The sequence below is a fragment of the Sceloporus occidentalis genome, unplaced genomic scaffold, assembly GCF_023333645.1.
Source record: "Sceloporus occidentalis isolate IW3139 unplaced genomic scaffold, rSceOcc1.0.p SCAF_51, whole genome shotgun sequence".
Classification (NCBI taxonomy): Eukaryota; Metazoa; Chordata; class Lepidosauria; order Squamata; family Phrynosomatidae; genus Sceloporus; species Sceloporus occidentalis.
In genome coordinates this window covers 3,698,407-3,720,627 of record NW_028317031.1, presented here as the reverse complement: position 1 = coordinate 3,720,627, position 22,221 = coordinate 3,698,407, and the positions used below count along the sequence as shown (strand labels likewise).

At 38.6% G+C, this 22,221-nt stretch overlaps 1 protein-coding gene across 1 annotated transcript; it reads right to left on the bottom strand.

Annotated features, from left to right (window-relative positions):
• Positions 1-3,054: 3,054 nt before the first annotated feature.
• On the bottom strand, positions 3,055-20,751 carry LOC149288476 (excitatory amino acid transporter 5-like). The gene is made up of 11 exons (XM_089491597.1): positions 20,611-20,751; positions 18,605-18,684; positions 10,760-10,975; positions 8,922-8,964; positions 7,868-8,090; positions 7,319-7,418; positions 6,767-7,000; positions 6,458-6,652; positions 5,648-5,782; positions 5,161-5,260; positions 3,055-3,279 (listed from the first exon to the last, which is right to left on the bottom strand). Exons 1-11 carry the CDS (start codon positions 20,749-20,751, stop codon positions 3,055-3,057), a joined length of 1,692 nt encoding a protein of 563 aa, XP_089347723.1.
• Between the last annotated feature and the right edge of the window lie 1,470 nt (positions 20,752-22,221).

The window sequence follows — 22,221 nt, the reverse complement described above, 5'->3', positions numbered from 1 at the left end:
GTAGATAGCAAGGGCTGGTAGATGATTACATGAGTAATGGATGTGGTTTGGTCAAAGGTGCTGTTGTATTGTTCACTCTGTAGGTTTAATCACACAAAACAAAACAAACTTTTAAAAAGGTTTTAAGAACCAGTCTGCTTTTGTGTTCCTGGCAAATGTATAAAAAATACATTTTACGTGAATAAAACATTTTTAATGTGTTTATTTAACAAAACTGCTAAGCAGAATAGGTGGAACAGTACCCCTTATTACAAATGGTGTTTAGTACACGGTAACACAGAAGTGCACCTGTTGAACAGTTACCCTTACCTAGGTTTGGCAGCATTCCCTGGTTACAGGAATATCCACATACATATTTTTATGTTCTAGAGTGCAGAACATATTTTTCATATATATATATATATATATATATATAATTCTTTTACTTATAGTGCTAGGGCAAAATATAATTTTCTCGGTGCAGTATGGATGGGGATTCCTTTTTGTATCTCTATAAAATCTTATGGGCTCCCTATAAAGTTTATTTTTCTTTTTTATTTGTATTCCTTTTTTTCAAAAATAATTCTGCTTCTTGGAAGTGTGGGAAACTTTGTTCCTCCCTCTGATTTCCCCTGCACTGATCACACTAGTGATCAGCAAGTATGGCTCCATAGCCCTGCATTGCTGATTGCAATGTGGGTGATCAGCCAGAAGGGAGAGCAATCAGTAATTTCAGCAGGATCTGCAGACCCTCTTGGCTCTCATCTCTCCGGCGGGCGCCAACATTGACAACGATTTACAGACTCTCACGCAGGGCGGCCATTACACGCGATCTGTCAGCAGGAAGCCAGTGATGCTGACCTCTTCTGATGTTAGTCTAGGCTGCCAATGCAGCAGCAAGGAGATGTCACTGCTGCTGCAAAAAAGGCTGGATGTACTGGTTCGTCATAAGGGACATCTTGTAGATAGGGAAACTCAAGAACACCCTGTTAAAATGTTTATAAATTCCTTTATTCTCTAAGAAAAATTAAAGAAGCAATATTGTACCCCATAGCATGATACCCTTTTACATTTGTTTTAATAGCCATTTTTTCCCATCGTGCTTATGCATAGCCAAGCTCTGCCACCAATCCTGATCTTTAATGTGAATGTATCTTATTTACAGGTTTTACATAAAAAGCTCATTGATAATGAAACAAACTCCTTTATTGAGCATAGCTTTGATACACCCCCTAATGCTGCCATCCTTGCATTCAAGTGCACAACTCTCTGAAGCTCGCTGTGATGCCCCCTGCAGGCTGGCTGCATATATTGCTGCAGGGCTCGCTCCAGTTAGACATTATTTTCGGCAGGGACTGTGCAAATCCTCAGAACATCCTCAAATACTGCTTTCTTACCAAGAAATGTAAAAAAAATAACCTAGAGACGCAGGGAAGCACTGCTTCATATAGGGCAATACATATGCCCAGTGGTGCCTTGGCCGACATACTCGCCTGATCTCCAGCGTTGGGCCAGCCACTGGCCATGTACTACATGAGCAGAAAAAAGTAGCGAGCGGGTTGCGCATATCCTGATTTTTGTCATCAAAAAATAAACACAACGCTGCTGTTCTCCTCAATAAATGTAGTCCCCAAAGCAGTATATAGCGTTGGAAGAGGCCAGTACTTGCTGAATGGTTGCCTCAGCTACACAACAGATAACCTTATCTTAAATAGGAAATAAAGAGAAGTATTAAGGCTGTGCTCTTTAGATTTTGTAAATGTGCTGACTACAAAGATATGTAAATCCAGAGGGCCAAAAATGAAATAGATGTGAGGCTCCAGTTGGGCCTTGTTTTTCAAGACAGGCCTAGAATAGCATTTTCTTTCTTCTCCTGATGCTTATAGCAGTGGATCTGTCCCTTTTCCAAATCCTACATTAAACAATTAAGTATACTTAGTACTTACGTAATGGAATGTGTGCGCAGATTAAATTAGTGGCGGTAGACTAAAATAGTCTGATTTTGTTTTGTAACCACTACATTAACGCAAAAATTAAATCTGTGTGTGATGCTCTACGAACAAATCTAAATATCTGGCCATATTACCTTAGTTTAAGAAAAATATTGCTACAGAACAGAATGTCCCTTGTAACAAGCTTTTGGATGCATTGTACAGGATATGCTTGGAATTCAAGACTTACAATATAATGCCAAACATTTGGGAATCTTTTTTTCTACGGTCTCATATTACACAAAAAAGCAAAAAAAATGTTTCTACACACGTTTGTATGCTATGGGTTGAGACATAGCAAAATGTGGGAGTCAGCCATACAAAGCTAGGGAGCAAATTTGTTTTTTTTAAATCCATAAAGTATATCTATAGCCACTTCCATAAAAATTATTGTAGGCATTTTAGGAACCATAGGTGTGTGGCTCCTGTGTGCTGTCATGGCCTATTTTACATACAGAGAGAGTTTTGTCATTGTGATACGATTCTGAAAATCAAATGGATCTTTGTTGCGGGTTGAATGGAACTTGCTGATATAGGATTAAAGAGATGAATGAATGAAAGAAGATGAATTGCTCCTATGTAGGATGTTTGTTCTAGATCAAGCCCCCCCAAAAACCTGTTGAAACCACAGGAATGAGGTACATCCGGGGGTCATATGAAGCAAGGATCATTTTCTTTATATCCCTTTCTCCACAATAATGTGTCAACAAGGCTTACTTTCATGTTTCTGAGCTATTAACATTCAACCATTTAGCTTCCACTTCGGTTGATCTTTCCATGTTTCAGCTACAGAAGGAGACGAGCCACGTGGTGGTAAATGAAAGGGAACCTTTGCTTAACATAGCGATTTGTTGGTAACAACATGTGGCACGTGGTGTAAATCACCAGAAAAAGTGTTGTGCATGTAGTTCCAGCAGCCAGAACGGCAAAATAAACGGAGAGTTTACAAAAGGAGTCACGTGTGGAGGAGATAGACTGTGTGCTTTCTCTTCCATCTGGCAGATGAGTTATGGTAATCCAACAGGACAACAACAACCCCTTTCCATCACGCTCTGCAGGCAGTTACTGAGTACACGCATGTGTGTTACACATTAGTTTCCAGCTCACTGATTTCTATTGTACAATGGTCTTTCTTAGCGCATTTTCCAGGGGGTTCTGGAGCTCCTGACTCAGGATCTATCTGCAACGGATGGAAATCTTGTGGGGAAGTAGACAGGTGTGGAGCGCTCCGGCTCTTCACACATCCATTTCTCTGGTATGACATGATCTGATGGATGCTAATGGGCTTCGTTTCACAGATAAGAGGGACCTGAAAAACACAGACACAACTACTCAGTAACAAACAAAATTATACATACATGGAAATAAACATCCAGGGAGAGGCATGCCCAAAACGATCATGCAATGTTCCTGCAACCTTCTGCTTTAGTAACAAAAGTGCGCCATGTATGCTGGGGAAAACATGATGTGCGGGACACACCTGTAAAAAGGTGTTGCTGTTTATCGCTGTTTTTATAAAATTTAAGATTAAACTTTTCCCCTAATTATGTATAAATGCCCCTGCCAAACATGATTGGCTGATATCAACAGCCTGCTCCTTCTCTACCAGGTCCATTAATTCACGGTAAGTCAGTTCCTTCCTATCCCACCCTACATTCATATCCCTTTGAAACTGCATTAACCCTTTCATGGCCAGGGTGCAGGCTGCTTTTTTCCAGGAAAGTAAAGAAATATGGGGACCCAGTCCTTCTAAGCTCCTATAGCTTCAGTATGGCACTATGCAGCACCACAGGATAGCCTAACATTTTAGGGACCCAAATACCTTAGCAGGTTTGCCTCCAGTCTTGTACAGAGTCTCTGCTGGAGCTAAAAGGTTAATAGAAATGTATCCTAATTTCCCGTCAGAAACGCCCAGAGTCAAAGAATTTCCAGATTTCCGTTCTAACTCAGAACAGGTTGAAAGATCAGTATTTAAAAAAAAAAAATCCCAGACGTGAGGAAGTTAAAAAGTACGAGACAGATGGAAGGGAGAGTGAGCACAGTGAATAATCAGCGAAAAGCTGGGGTAAAGGAGAACATGCTGCACACAATTTCTTACCACAACACTGGAAGTAAACGGGGATGCAATGCTTTATAGGAGATACACTAAAATTATTTATAGAGAGTGAATGTTAACAATATACAAATTTGACCACAATATTAACATGCATTAAGACATAATGGCACAGAAAAGAAGAGAGCCGATCTTGCAAGCTTACAATCTGGTAGAAGACAGATGGAATGGGGCTGCTTAGGTGAGGTTGTCGTGAGGGTCAAGTCGAGAAGTCAGGAGGGAAGGAAGAGGTTGCATATCCCCATGGTGAACTGCAGCCACAGAAGAGAAGGATTGGAGACCTAGTGATCTGCTGTGTCCGCCGTAAGGCACATGGTAGTCTCAGTTTTCTTAACAACCGACTGCTAAGACTGAGGATGTATCAAGCCACCCTGGGTGTGCTTAACAGCGTTAAGGTGGTGGTGAGGTACCCCGGTCACTTTTCCCGAAAGCACTATTAAGTGCATGATTTTTTACTACACACTTCAGGAACCCATTGTACTTCTTCACCAACCCTACTTTCTAGGCTCGTGGGTAATGAGCATTTTTTTATAAAGCCACCCCGAGGGTCACTTTCCTATCTACAGTAGACTTTCGTTTTCGTACAAATGCCTTTCCATGCCGAAAAACGAATGTGTGCACTACAAAAATATTCATTCATTCATTTATTCGTCGCCGTGGCCGCCATTTTAACTACACTAAGAGGAGGAGAATCTTGCCAATTTAATTCAACTCCTCCTAAGCATTTATTTCTTGTTTCTGGGGCAAACCAGATGGGTAAATGGGATTTTCAGAAAATGAAAATGTTGAATAAATAAACTAATAATAAAATAATTGACTGGCTGATGATGAGGATGATGGAAATATACGTCTAATTGGAAAGCTTTATATTGCCCAACTCTAAATATCTGAAAGGTCCTGGGTAGTGAACGACAAAAAAAAGTCCTGTGAAATTCTGAGTACAAATAATTGTAAATGCCGTATGTTTTCTATAGTGTGGCCTATGTATGTATGTTATGTATAGAGTTTTCCTACACACACACAGTGTACACACAGGTGTGGTGCCGATGGGTGCGTATATTGCTGGTCCTTGTTTACCTCATCGCTCTGCTTTGCAAAGTCTTTCCGACAAATGTGGGCCATGATTCCAGCAGCCAAAGCATCTCCTAACACGTTAATCATTGTTCGGAACCTGTCCCTAAAAAAGGCAGGAACAAGATGGTTACCCTTCAGTTTTAAGAGAAGACTCAAGAAATCCCACAACAGTTTACTAGTTATGTGACAAGGAGGAAATATCCAAGTAACAGTAATAATTGCATTATTTATTTTTGCATTATTTATTTTTCACGTCACAAAGACAAGTAGAACGCTTCTGATCTTGTCATGAGTTAAAACGGTAGAAGAGCAAGAGAAATCAGCTGTAGGTTACCAACGTGAAAAAGGACGCAGTGGGGAATATGCACTAAAAAGTGTGTTTTCGGTGCGTTCCGCACAAAGCTAGGCAAAAAGGGCACATCTTGCAACTCGCCATTTAGTAAATAAATTCCATTTTAATTATGCCGTCAGAGAAAGAACAAAAACTTACAGAGCCCAATCAACTGCAATGATTAGTGTGATGTCATCGGTAGGCAGGCCAACTGAAGTTAAGACAATCACCATGGTTACCAGGCCGGCTTGGGGTATCCCTGCAGCCCCAATACTGGCTGCCGTTGCTGTGATACTGGGGACAGATAATAATAATGGACAACCATGTATACAATGTTGAATCTGACACTTAAACTTTCAATATCTCCCCCAATTCACCATTTACTTTTTATTATTATTATCTTTTATTTATATAGCGCCAACAATTTACGCAGCGCTTAATACAATACAATCCTCTTTTTCTCAAAAGGAACAGTAAAGTTTCCTGGGAATACTTTATATTAACATAGATGATGCGTATATGCGTTCCACCAAATAACGCTAAACCTTGTGTGATATGGCTCACAAATTAATACAATAATGGACTGTGTGCTTAAAACTTTAGAACATTTAAAAAAAAAAATCAGATCAAAATGAGACCTAAATGCCTGCATATTTATTTTATATAATAAATAAAATTATGGATATTCAAGGTCGTGAAGCAAAGAAAGTGTGTCTTCTCATGTGGAAAAAGAAAGATTCTATGTGGGCTTCCTCCCAAAAACATGATTTTTTGTAAATGTCCTTTTACACTTTCCTCCAATTTATTCCATGAACAAGTGACAGGACTTTATGGTCTTCATTATAAATGTGGTTCGATTTTATTTGAGGAATGTATTCAACAATAAAACATATGTATGTAATATCCAACGGTGCAAAGTATATCATGGTTCTTTGTCTCAAGTATGTTTAGTTCATGGAATAGTTTTACCTTATAGTAATGATCTGTCCAAAGTCCAGCTCGTAGTTATTCACTTGTGCAATAAAGATGGCAGCCACCGCTTCGTACAGCGCCGTCCCATCCATGTTGATAGTAGCCCCAACAGGCAGCACAAACCTGGCGATCCGCCTGTCTATGTGATTGTTTTCTAGCAGACACTTGAATGTTATTGGCAAAGTGGCAGAACTAGAAAGAGACGGAACATTTGTTTTAGAGAGTATGCAGCAAACGGACACGGGCTGTGAATGAAGGCACAAACAGGTCTACTACCTCCATTTTGACTTATTTCTAGTATAATACCTGGAGGAGGTGGCAAGAGCTATGAGCAGAGCCTGCAGCACTCCTCGTATAAAGACTATTGGGTTTTTCTTGGTAATAAACAGGTACATGATTGGGAGAATAAAGAGCCCATGCACCACCAAGCCACACACCACCGTGATGGCATAAAAACCAAGCTTTTTCCCAATGGCGGTGGGATCATCCATCTCCAGGATCTTCCCTGCAATGAGGAATACAATGCCAAATGGGAAGTACCTGTAGGAATACAAAGGAATATCAGCTCAGCGTCTATTATACAAAATACCTAATATGCTCAACAATTGCTATTTCTAACAACAGCTGGACGAATAGATGGAAGAACCCGTCATTAGAAATGAATCAGTTAATCTTTGCATACATTTGCCCATATTACTATTATAAGACCAACTCATCAGTTCCTAAGCCATCAGCTGCTGGTGAACGGCATCATGATATTTCAGATACTTTTAATGTACCATAGACTGCATTCCCTTTAAAATAATGTAATTTGTCCCTATGATATCATAGTGATGTCACCCAGCAACTATTACTCACCAAACAGAAACCGCAACAATCTTCATGACCGACTCATTCAGGCACTGGCAAAAGCTGACAACAGGAACGCCGCTTGTCCCCATTCGGCCCAGCATTATACCTGCAGATAAAGGCGTCCATATTATTGGCTGGCATTTCATTGAACGGAAAAAACACCAAAATGTATTAAAAAAAATATATATATATGTTTTCATAATATTGTTTTTGTTGAAGAATAAAATGCGGCAAACTTTCATTAATAATAATAAATAAGCTGTTTAGAATTTTAGCAAGAAATACATTTGGGGAAAAGTATATTCTTCAACAAATGAAATGGAGCTGTTTCTACAAACATTTCCTATATGTTTATAACTATAAAAGGACATTCTTGTATATTTCATAGGAAGTGTTGTTTTGTAGCAGAATTATGTGTACAAAATTACTCTCTTTTCAATATAGGATTAACATTCTATAATTTTACTATAACATACACGGGATATACTGTATGACAGAGTGATCATGCGCATACTACATCCAAGATGTTGCTCAAGCTTTATAGATTGACCATACCCATGGTAGCGGAGAAGATGACGATACCGAGTACATTCATGCCCTCACTGGTCCCAGGTTCTGATTTGTAGATAACATCCGGGGAAGGGGTTATATCAAGAGCAAAGTTCTGGATGTGTGATCCATTCTCATCCTGGATCCCATAGATGAGGATTCTGTGAGTGATACTCTCTGATGAGCCCGTCTTCCCACTCCTTACTACTGGTACATTCTTGGTTCGGTACTAGCAGAAAAAATATTTAGATGTTATGGATATCTATCTATAGAAATTTCATTCTATGTAACCCTAGATGCCATTCCCTGCCAAAAACTTCCAATACTAAATTATTTTCGTGCCTCAGCACTGAAGATATGAAACATATGGGGATACAAAGTAAGAGTACCTACCTCGTGATCAATATTAACTCTAGTGAAGCAGCACAATGGCCAATATGTTCTTTTATTTTTTTTAAAAATACCGAAGATGGCAACTCACATAGCAACCTATCAGTATATCTGTCTCATGGATCAACAAAAATATTAATTTGGACCTCACTTTCTGACCGAATAAAGACTACTAGAATGTTCTCCTTCTGTTAATTCTATTTAAATCTCTTCAAATCCTTTGAATACAATTAGATTCTCTGTGGAAGGTAGCTGACAATTCCAGAGGAAGCATTAAAAGGGATTTAACTTTTAGTTAATTAACTACTTGTGTATACGAGAGATTGCCATTATTAGTGTCTATCAGTCATGTCCATCTGCAGATGTGATTGAACTAAAACACCCATTGTCCTGAATCAATCTCTTGAGCAGAGAAAGGATGCTGGGAATTTTAGTCCCCTGTTATATGTGTATGATCTATAGCATCACCTATTACAGGGGAATACTAGTCCAGCATTATAGACAGAGGATAAATACATAAATACCATCTGAAAACTGTTTTAGGTCCCAAATGCTTATTTCTATCTCTGTGTTGGCCCAAAAGTATGAATTTTCACTCCATCCACAACCAAGCTGCATGAATAAATACTACTACAATTTAATGTTATGGCCAATTGAATATATTTCTGACCTGCTTGAAAGTTGCCTCCACAAGATTAGATGGAAACATGTTCCTAGAGATGAGATAAAAAGGAATAATTTATATACAGTATTTATATGCAATTTATTAAAAACTGTGCTTCTTAAGAGACAGTATTGGGTCCTGGGGTGTCAATGGTGGGTTAACCCATTGGGGTTGGGCGCTGCTCACACCACTTGCTCTAAGACACAGATCAGACACGGCAGAGTTCAGCATTTAGACTACACTGAGCTGCATTGTTCATGAGGTATAAGGGCTATAATTACCGTACATTACTGATTGTGTTTCTTTATCATACTTGGGGTTTTAATTACAATCTCAGGGCAAAAGGTATATGAAAGCTGAAATCCCTGCTTGAATACAGGTGACTTCAGAAACTCTTTACTTTCTGACAAGCTATAGTTTTAATAAAGACCATTATTAGAACCATTTGAACACCAAAAGGGATGGGTCACTACAAAACAATCTGTGATTGGTAATAATGGATTTAAAAAATATATATATATATATAAAATCGACACAAACACAATTGTTGAAAAACTGTAGACAGTTCACAATGCAGGAACAAGCTATTATAATGAAGAGTCAGAAAGCTATATTTTAATACACACAGTTTACGTACAATTCGGTTCATTTTATGACATTTTTTGTTGATATTTGTTAAGCATCCATTTGACCTCTAAATCTTATCTTCACGTAGCGCAGCAATGTGTCTGGTTGGCACAGAGGCCCCTGATGAGCTTCTATAACCTAATACCAATGATTAGCAACATTCAGGTCAGTTTCAGATTGCTCTGGAAATACACGGCCACGTGACCATTGGCCAGATTAATTGTTATTCAGGTTTGTAAAGGATTAAAGTATTTTGTTTCCTATAACGCGCTGGATTGTAGCGAAATTACACTTGCTATGTTTTGACAAAACGGAACACATTGTTATTGTCTCTGTTTGTCTTCTCCGCAGGGATCAGGCACAGGGAATATACATGCTGGTTATAAAACTTTACATTTCATGCGGAAGCTTTGAGACTAATTTAATGAGTTGATCACATATAGAGTCAAAAACAACAAAAAAAAAAGGTAAGAATGGGGAAAAAAAAATACTAGATGGATAAAATCAAGAGGAAGGCTGGAATCATCTAAATCATCAATTGGTCGGTTACAAGGAAGCTCTCTGACCTTCCCGATGATAACGCTAAGACATGACATCATATGTGCTTAGTAGATAAGATGGCAGCTATGAAGGTAGGTGTTGGAGGCACTCTACTAGGTAAGGTCTAAAACAGCGCCCAACATACATACACCAGTGAACACATGGTGCTGTAAGAGTACTTTCATTACCATACTGGAGACCAAGGTAGATGGTAGGGACACCGGGTATTCTTCCATGCCAACAAGAAAGCTTAATGAAGTTTAAGTTTTCCCATTGCCAATAACTGGCCCTGAATGGAAGGAGTTATTAGGTAGGTTGTAGGCAGTGGTAGGAGTTGTAAGCAGTAAGATAAGGGGAATGTGTATATAGAGCAAATATTAGAATATACATACTGAAATAGAATAGACTATATACAGCAAAAGAGTGACGTTATAAGGGGAAAGAAGAAATATGGAGGGTTATATAGAGCATTGTCATAATGAGATGGTATATAGAGCAAACAGAGCAAGAGGAACATGATGAAATAAAATGGAGCATTTGGGGTCATACAGAGCGATTTGTTTCATTTTCCTATTGCTCGGCGCTAAATACTCCTCCTTGGATAACCTCTGACAAACCTCTTCCATTTGATGAATCTGCTGAGTGTTACATTATAACTCAGCCGTGTGCGCAGTTACCGGATCAGGTCCAGCAGAGCATCGGCAGAGCTCATGACTGGTTTTCCGCTCTGCTCCGTGTTCTCCTTCTGTGCAGCTCCACCAGGGTGGATGATGGATACCATGATGATTCCCACGATCACAGCCACAAACGTGGTCCACAGGTAGTAGGCAATGGTGAAAATTCCCAAGCGACTGGATGTTTTGGCGTCCAGTGCCGCCAGCCCTGACATCAGACTAACATAAAAAAAGAAGACATGTTAAACCTAGCATTCCATTATTTAACTAGATGATGCTCAGCAGATCTGAAGTATTATTATTAATTAAAACATTTTATATATGAATTTGAAAAAGTACCTAAACTGGGGGGAAAAAAAGAATTATCATTAAGAACTAACAAAGAATCCATGCTGTTTGTGTGTTGCCGGAGAAGCACGCAACTATGGCCAATAAGTTACAATGTGCCTTGGGTCAAGACACCTTTTTGGTTCCAGACACAAGAGTATTCTATGTAGTAACTGTAAGAATCAACTTAATTCTTTTTAAATCAGACAACCTGCACAACAACAACAATGGTGAGAATTCCCACGCTTCTTGCTTATTTTTAACACTTAGTTGGAAGCAATAAAGTATTCTGGAAATATTGGAAAACACTTGAAGGTGATGTTCTGCCTATTCTTCTGAATGTATTCTTCATTCATAAAATTATCTCCGATTGTCCTATATTGGCTATTATAGATATTATATATATATATATATATATATATATATCACACACTGTCCCGCCTGTATATTTTTGCACAGATCGGGCTGATGTGCCGTTACTAAACAATCAGTAATAATGAGTGAAACCACCATTAAAGCCCAGCAGTGGCAGTTACGGTGGCGGGAGTAGTAACCCTTTTTCTCCCATCAGCAAGATATGTGAGGTTAAGATCCTAGATAATACCTAAGGAGACCTCTAACATACAGCTCACACCGAGGATTTTCTCTGGGGCAGCTAATTACCCCCACTCACGGAGACGTGGGGTTCACGTAAGGCAGAGTTACATGCCCCATGGTAATAGTGCAGCTGCTCGCAAAAGTGAATGTAAATTAAAGGTGCACTCTTCCTTTGCCCTCCTTCTCTCTTACAAAGGGTGCCGGAAACAATAATCAACAATTAGCAACTAAATCATAGAAAAAATATAAGGCGATGGGAAGGAAAACCATGTGGATCCATGGAACAGACCCATATTATACAATTCTCCATGGTATACAGCAAAGGAGGACTTTCAATACATACATGTATTGCTTCATTTAATCTGTGAACACAATTACCAGATTTGCTCGATTATAAGACGACCCCCCAAAATCTGAATATTAACTTAGGAAAAAAAAGAAAAAGCCTGAATATAAGACGACTCTAAAGGAAAAAAGTTTTACCAGTAAATGTTAATTCATGTAAACTATTTTTTTAAATAAAAGCTATGATTGAGAAAAATATTTTTTTTGTTTTTATTTCCTTGTATTTTCCAACCTGTCCCCCAGTTACGCACATCTGCCCCCAGGCTTGCCACACCAATATGGCACTGTGGCCATGATATGCCTTTTAACCCTCTATATGCCACTGTGCCCCATGGTATGCCTTTTGACCCCCTATGTCCCACTCTGCCTCCAGAAATGCCTTATACCCTATATCCCATTCTGGCATTTAGGGGGGGACAGGAGGATCCAGGTCCCCTGCAGCGGTGAGGGGGATCTGGATCTTAGTCTCATAATCAGACCTCTATTTGAGGTCTGATTAGAAGACGACCCCGATTAGAAGACGAGGGGTATTTTTCAGAGCATTTGCTCTGAAAAAAACCTTGTCTTATAATCGAGCAAATACGGTATGTAGCTTTAATGTACAGAACGCTAAAACATAGGGTTTTGGAAAAGCAATAGATCTGCTTTAAGGCAACAAATTACAGGAACATTCATAGAGTGAGAAAACAATAATATATGGTAAAAAAATGAAATGGGAGCCTCACAATGTAATTAGAAAGAACAATAATATAACAATATAATCTTTTTAGAATATTATCTATGATGAGTGGTGCGTACAAATCACGTGCCATCGTCGTGTAAGAAGCCATCTGTATATTAACTCATAATTCATGGATTATAGAAGGAGTGATCACGCAACCTGCTTCAATTCATACTAAAAATATCTCAGTACCATCTCCTTATCCTGTGAATATCCCAGAATGATCCTAAACGCGCAGCCGACATCATAGCCTCCAAGTGACATCACATATATCCCAGAATGAGCCAAAACACACAACTTTCTGCATGGACTCCAACTTACACCATACATATATCTAAACAGAAAATCAACCCTTCAGATGGTTTTCATATTCTTTTATTCTTACTTTTCTTACATTTCGAAAATTGCAGTAGAAAAAAAGTCAATCTCCCCATATAACAAGTCATGTGTACCTGCATCTGTACATATGTATTACCTGTGTATATCTGTATATATATATATATATATATATATATGTATTACCTGTGTATATCTGTGTATATATATATATATATATATGTATTACCTGTGTATATCTGTATATGTATGTATTACCTGTGTATATCTGTATATGTATGTATTACCTGTGTATATCTGTGTATGTATGTATTACCTGTGTATATCTGTGTATGTATTACCTGTATATATCTGTATATGTATGTATTACCTGTGTATACTTGTATATGTATGTATTACCTGTGTATATCTGTGTATGTATTACCTGTATATATCTGTATATGTATGCATTACCTGTATATATCTGTATATGTATGTATTACATGTGTATACCTGTATATGTATGTATTACCTGTGTATATCTGTGTATGTATTACCTGTGTATACCTGTATATGTATGTATTACCTGTGTATACTTGTATATGTATGTATTACCTGTGTATATCTGTGTATGTATTACCTGTATATATCTGTATATGTATGTATTACCTGTGTATACCTGCATATGTATGTATTACATGTGTATACCTGTATATGTATGTATTACCTGTGTATATCTGTGTATGTATGTATTACCTGTGTATACCTGTATATGTATGTATTACCTGTGTATACCTGTATATGTATGTATTACCTGTGTATATCTGTGTATGTATGTATTACCTGTGTATACCTGTATATGTATGTATTACCGGTATATGTGACTGGGCACTAAAAATGAATTCTGTACCTACTTAACTTGAACATTATATGCTCAAATACATTAACAGTTGGATTTGTCCTCCAAGCACTGCTACAGTAAAAATTAAAAGAGATAGGCTTACGTGGTATGTTTGCATCTAGGTTGAAAACTGGCTTAACGATAGAATTCAGATTCAGTTTTGTTAATGAAAAAAATATCCAAATATACAAAACTGGTAAGTAAAGTTCAACAGCGATCTGTCCTAGGGCTACTGTTGCTTAATGTCTTTATTAATTATCTTGGGGAATGAAAGTCGTGCGTCAGTGTTTACTGATGACAATAAAATGATGTAAGGTAATAGACGTTACTTCCCTGCATGGAGATTTGTTCAAATTGGAGCATTGGGAGACTAAATGACAGGTGAATTTTAATGCTGACAAATGCAAAGTTATGCATTTTGGAAAAAAGTGTAAATTATAATTTAAATGGGGTTGCATTAAGGAAATCATTAAATGAAAAGGATTTGGGAATAATTGTAAACAATAATAGTGTTCAATGGATGTATAAAAAGAGATATTGGATCATGAAAGGAACGTATAACCTGGCCTCTGTATAAATCAATGGTAAAACGCCACCTTGAAAAGGCAGATCAAGTTTGGGCACCTCTTCTTAAACAGGACATTATGAAGCTTGAAAAAGTGCAGAGGCGGCTAAGAAATCATTAAAAAGGATCAGAACACTTTCCTTATGAAGAAAGACTAGATAAGTTAAAATTGTTTATAATAGAGTATTAGAGGGCATATGATATTAATATACAAATACATACGGGGACAGCACCAGCCAAAAATTCACTTAAAACAGCCCAAAAGGGTTCTTTAAAGTAAGAACAAATAAGATATGGAATTCACTACTTTCACTGTGCTAACAAATGTTATAAATGCCTATAAATATGAGCTAAGTTACTTTTTAGCAAAATAAAAAAATAAATAAATATATATATAAAATTGGCTATAAGGACAGGATTAGCTGTAGTTTATAGCTCCAGTAAGAAATCAGATTGTCATTTGGCATCAAGAAGGAATTTTTCCCCTATTTTGAGGCACAATTGAGGATCTCTTCACTGGGGGTTTCTGCGCCTTCCTCTGAAACAACAGCAAGGCTGAATCTGATGGATTTGTGTCTTTTTTAAACTAAATTTCCACGTTACTTTGTTAATTTATTAGTGGTTTGTCCCTAAACAGATGGCAGGGTGGCCTTTCTGTCCCAAATAAAGTGAGAATAAGGAGAGAGACCATCTAAAAACAAACTGAAGCTCATCCTCTATTACAGCTAATTTGTGTGGTTCTTATTAATTTTATTTGTGCAACAAATAAAAACATATTTTTTCCACATCTATTGTATCTGTATCAGTGATTTTCCTCCTCTTGTACTATAAAATTAACATTTTGAGTCACATTTATAAATATGAATGACAAGTATGATGACAACACCTGTTGTCAAATTCTTATGTTGTGTACTACTTGTTGTGTCTTGTTTACCCATTGTACAGCGCTGCGGAATATGATGGCGCTATATAAAACAATAAAATGTATTATTATTATTATTATGCGCTAAATGTAGGGCATATGAAGGAATTCTCCATTGTTCCATAACTCCTGACATCACAGCGACCATAGATCTTTCTTGATGTGGCCTTAAGCCGAAGTGTAAAGAGGAAACTTGACGCAGCAGAGATTGTTATTGTGCTTGACACGAGCTGGGGAGGTGATGGATCATAATCCGGCTCACCCCTGCTGGATTTACCGCGCACATCTCGTTTGGATGGATTTGGTTTCATACTCCTGACATGTCACATATCTCAGTGCCAGCTTGTGTGCGACTCCCTACTTAGTGAGCACATTCAGCGTGTTTACAATTTTGATTCAATTTTGAGGATCACTCAACTTGTAACGTTTGTTGAAAAAAACTAAGAAAAAAAGACCATACTCACACATTTAACCCTATGTGCTTAGGTATGCAGTAGGTCCCCTTGCAAATAATTTACTAATTCCTTGATTTAAATGTACTTTTATAAAAGATAAGGCTTTGGCCAGAGTTAAGTTAGAACTCCTATAGACATCGCTTATCAGGAACATTCACACATATTTGACCGATGACAAATTTCATGATTTAAAAGTACCCCCTGCTTCATGGAAGCAGCCGTTCATAAAAAGATCTGGTTCCCAAGTACAAATGTAAGACTGTGGCACGTGTGTACTGACGTCACCTGACCAGAGGAGGCGCCACCACGTAAGGAGCTTTTAAAGCCCTTTACTGATTAACATTACATTTATTTATATAGCACCAGCAGATTCCGACACGTAAATGATTTAAATTTCAACCTTCAGATACAGCTGCTGACAGCCAGGTGTCTCCTAGGCTAAAGGCACATGTCACCAAACGGGAATCCTGCGACCGGCTTACAAGAAGGGATTACAAATATCAACATAAAGTACCGGTATTTCTTCTTAGTTAAGCCATTTAAAAAAAACATGTAAGAAGCTGTTGAGTAGCCAAGTAGCCACTTTATTGTTGAATTCCTAAATCTAAAATTGTTACATATACATTAAATACCATAAATGCATGCAGCCGGGTTACATGATGAGTTCTAGTGACACTAAGTAGCGTTTATGGTAGAAAGCAAACCTTAGAAAAACATGGAAACACTTTTTTCTCCAGCACTGTATCTGGTTTGCAGCATCCGGCATCTGATTCCTGTGTGATCTGGAACAATCCCTCTCTGATTCTGTGCATTCTTGTTAAGTGTTACCATCTTTTTTAAGGTTGACTTCTACCATAAACACCATTCTTCGTTAATGACACGCATCGCACTGAAGATGTGGTGCTATGCTGACCGTCTGCTAATAATAATAATAATATAATAAAACCAAACATCTGAAAGTGTAATTATTTACACGCAAAGAAGCAATTCAGGGAATTAGCAAGATGTCAGCATCTATTAGACGTAAACAACTTCTTGGAGTGATGCATGCAGTGTCCTGGTATTGAGTTGCCCTGTACGCCCCACACACTGCCCACTCACACTCTTATGTTGGCTACTCACATATAAGTTATAGCTTCCTGGGCGTAATGGAGGGCAAGCCGACATTTCATAAATGTAGCCATAAAATGTAACCCTAACCTCCAAAGACATCCTTCTCTGTACCATGGCAATTATACACATAGAGTGGACGTGCCAGTTGAGTGATCGTCTTATAAAGTTCAGAAACAATGCTTTGTATTTATCAAGCTCTGTATTTTGCCTTCTTTGGCCTATACAAATATACATTCATCTGTGCCGTATAGACCCATATGGGTGGAATTAATCAAAACAAATGTTTTCACCCAGCTATATTACAAATACATTTCTTTTTTTAGAGCAATGCCCATGAGTTGTGTTCCAGACTTATTGGAACCATACAATTGCTTCTCGTTAGGAATTTCTCCCACGTGCATCACATTTTTCCCTACGCAGCAGTTTTAGAGGCCGTGAATCATGGGGTTTTGCAGGGCCTCAGACATCCTGACACTCATTTTGGATTTGAATACACATTGTGCGTTGGAAAAATGTCTGTGGTATCTGTTAGAGGTCTTTTGGGCTCTATATTCAGATTCCCCCATGTGTAAAATGTTACAGGAGAATGCGGACAGATGAATGGTTCACCATTCCGCATCAGAGGTGTTATGAGCTGTTGCTCAATAGTTCTTGATTTGTGATGTTCAAATTTGACTAACTCAAAAAAAAGGGGGAAAAAAAACAACTTTGAGCATTTTAAACGGTGTCAAAAAAACAGTCCCAGCATGCTCAGCAAATCAAAGACCGGGATTTTGTCAGTGCCTTATAATAATGTACAGTACTGAATTTATTCTCAAGGAGAACAAATATATATATTTGGACCATGCGACTTCCTTAGTGGAACCCTAGGCAAGCCTCCTCTGGTGGATCCTCCGGCCACCAACCAGCCTACTTTGATACTGTGGCCCAGGGGAGATCCTCTCAAGATGCAAAGGTGCACAACAGGGAGCCCAGGAATGGCTTATGGACCACTGAGGTTAGCTTGGGTGCTTAAAGATGGCCACATGTATATTATTATTATTATCTATTGTTTTATATTGCGCCATCAAATTCCGTAGCGCTGTACAATGGGTGGAAAGGACATAACAAGTTATATGTAACATAACAATATGACTTACAGAGACAACAGGTGAGGAGGGCCCTGCTCAAATAAGCTTATTATGTATTCATTAGACCTATGTGTAAAATAATGTTCCAGCCCTGTGTGAAGTCTGTGTTTCCAAAAAATTTATATTAACCAATAATGTAGGTTTTACGTAGAATATTTCTACCTCACCGTGTCAGAGTGACCATTTACTTGTGAGCTCATTGGGGGTTATTGCGATCATGATAGGACTTTGAACCAGGATCACTTTTATACATAATCTCCATTATTAGTAAATAACTGGAATTCATAAAAGAAAATAATTTCCTGTTCCACACGCATGAAGACAGTTATAGGCTTACCTGAAATTGTGCATTTTTAGCGATTTATGTAATACTGATAATATTTATAATTTATGGATGAACGATACACGATCCAGATAAATACTCTTATTTCAGAAGGGATATAAGATGTTTTCTTACCTTGAAACCACAAGGGGTAAGATGAGCATTTTCAGCATCCTCATAAGGAGTTCCCCAGGAAACTGAAAGTAACTAATTTCCTGCAAGATACACAAAAATAACACGGGTCAACTAATACTAATATATTATATTATTATGATCACATACTCTCTAACCGGTATGTCACCTACAGACCACAGAACCTACTGAACAATCACAAATACAAGAGTATATTCAGAAAACATTCTGAATTCCTGGGATTCACCTGGAGTCTCCGGGAGAGCTGCTGATTCCTGGAGTCTCCGGGAGAGCTGCTGATTCCCGGGGGTTCCGGGTTGGTATGTTCAATCTCTGGAGTGATGTTTAGTCACGCCCATTGCTGTCTACTGTCCACAGATTAAATGCCCTTTAAATTCGGATTGAGACCCACCCCTATGCATTGCCAGTCCCACCCCCCAACCTCAGCCAACCCCCCCAGGAGACCATGAGCTTTGGGCAGCCAACCCTGGGAAGCAATTAACATTGTTATAGGCCACACGCATCAGAAAAACTTCACATTAGCTGGAATTTTCCTAGCATAATAGAATATATTCACTAAAGCAGAATTTAGCGAGTGACTTGCCATTTTAATTAACCAATTTCACCATGCATTGTGCAGGGTCAACATTTTCCGGTTCCTCCTGTAAGAATGTCGGAGCTGTCCTTGTTCAATGCACTTGTAAGAAATTATTTTATTAAATTATTATTCGTAAGACATATTGAAGCTGGTGAGTTGGCTCTGGCCTGAATAAGGAAAATGGATATTGGTCTGAGACACAATGGAAAAGGTAATTATTTATTGAGACAACATAGAATAAGTTTTGGAGTCACAAGCTTTTGGGACCGAAGAGGTCTCTTCTTCAGGGGGAATCTATCGATTTTGTGCATGATAAAGAGGGTCAACATCCATTTGCAATGAAAGTGTCCCTTTAAAATGTTCTCCTGTGGCTTTATGGAAGGTGATATGTTTAAAACTCACAGAGGAATATAGTGTCAGCGTACCAGCATCAGGAAAAGGCTGGCAAGTCTAGCCACGTGGCCACTAATACTGCGACAGAACCCATTTACTCAGTGTGTGCACTCACTGTGTGTGAGCATAAAAGGAAGGAACACAGAAAGCGCCCAGTCAGGTTGTGAACGCTGTCTTAAGATGTGGTTACTGTAGGAACTGTGGAACTGCAACTAGTACACAGAAAAAGCGCATCAGGTAGAGGAGCGATTCCTTGAAATAGGAGCAGCTCGGGGTGCATTTGCTAGATTGTGATTCATATTCCCGTGTATTTAACCCCTTAAGGACAATGGGTAGTCCCTAAACCCATTGAAAACAATGCATTTTGAGCCCGTACATGTACGGGCTTTGTCATTAAGGGGTTAAAGCATTGTTTTCCTCTGTGTGTGTTACAAATGAGGCAAAGTAAAAAGAGGTACAGCAATCATGGGGTACTTGAGGTTATGTCTGGGTTTGCTCCAAAACATTGAGCAATTTCCTCTATCTGGTTATTAAATAATCATCGCTAGCTACAGTTCCTGTAGGACTACAACTCCCATCATCCTTAGACCCAGATAATGACAGTTCACTACACCTTACATACTAAATGCATATAAGGGAAATATCATAATATTTGGGTACCGAGGAGGGTAACGATGCAGCCTGCAGCTTTTATCTTCAGACCTCACATGGTGAGATGTACTAAGGGCCGGTAAATTTTACTAAAGGAGCTTGTGCTCGATTGTGGCTTAGCTAGCATTTTTTTAGCAACAGAGTGGTTGAGGATTGTGGGAGTTGTTTAACGTTACCTGTTGTCAGCCTGTTTTACACACTACGGTGTGCGGTAATTCACAAGAACTGGAGTGTGACGTCTCGCACTAAATGGATCACATCTGTGAAAACTGAAACCATATAACCAAACCAGCAACACAAACACATTTTTTGCCGAATCCCTTCAGTTTTAGCATTAAACACATTTATAATATCATTATAGGTTCACCTGCTCAGTGAGACGCCGCGTCCGGAGGAAAAATCCCAAGAGACATCCGATGATGACTGACAGCACCGAGAGGATGAGCAAACCGTTTCTCTTGCACACGTCTTTAGCTCTGGCCAAAACTGCGTCCATTGCCCCCGCCATGGTGTCCTCTACAGGGTCTTGGGGGGTCTCAGCATCCCACGGAGTAACTGCACTGCTTTATGACAAACCGACACACATTCTCCAGAGATCAGATCAAAGCCAGCGCAGGCTGGCCGAACCGCAAGGTCACCCCTCACCCACCAGCAGCGCAGCCTACAGCTGGCATTACCGTCCCAAATTAATACCCCCAATCCTATTACTGACCTCATCGTTAGGAGCCTGGGAGGAGATTAGGGAGCTCGGGATAATTTGAAAAGAATATGACTTCACCCGAATAAAGGATGTAAGATGAGAAAGACTGTGGGGGTCATTTAGTATATGAATGATATAATATATATACAATATGTATTATTTGGCTTGACATTTCCACGGATATCAAGCCTGATAATATGTACATATACACTTATGTTGAAACACAATCATAAAACAACAATGAAATCCCAAATATTATACATTTTGATAATAATAGTACATATTATACCCCTTTGTACAGTGCTGCTGAATATGATGGTGATATATAAATGAATAAATAATAATTATCATTGTTTTCAGGCATGATAAACCATATGCACTGATCAAGATTTGGGAGATGACACCAGAAAACATGGCACATGGAAAAGTACAAAACCCCCAAATCTAGAATGTTTTCTAACCTGATGTCTACAGCGAAGAAATGTTACACTAAAACTGCCAAAACCTTTAGATTTATATATTGCTTTAATATCTACACAAGAGAAATCTCTGAGATTTGTAACACATCTGTTAAGAATTTTGCACCTGATAACAGCGTGGTCTAGTATCTACGCAAACTGGGATTACATTTTGGGTCAGAGCAGGTACATAGCGCTCATTAACAATGAGACACTTGAGACACTTCTGAGTGCGGCTGCTCGCTAGGACAGGCTATTAAGCAGCTGTCTCCGCTCAGTGGATCTCAAACCTTTTTTATATGTTATTTTACTCTACTGTTTTAAGGCTGTCTGTGTAGATCCCTACATCTACAAAAGGTTACATGATGTAATAATGATATTCCCCCCTTTAATTGTATATGAAACATAAAGAATCTATGCTTTTCCTACCTATGTTTCCCCAGAGTAATGAGACTGACAGTAAAAACATGTTTTAACAATAAGTGTATTCTAGCATCCCTAGTGGTCAGACTTATGTACTGCAAGGTTAAATATAATATTTAGTTACCTGTTGTGATTTGGGTGACCATGTTTTATTTCTGCTATTCAGGGACACAGTATGAATGCGGATGATATATATACACATATCATATACGCACAAACCATCACATATACATAAAATACATTTTATATTAGATAAATTATTAGGAAGCCTTATCAGACAATGTTAGAATGTTAGGGGTGAGCCTATGGTTAGTGATGCAATGGAGGAGGGAACGAGAAAGTGTGTGTATATATGCAGGACCGAAATGGCCATCGGTGCCCCGTACTCACCCATTCT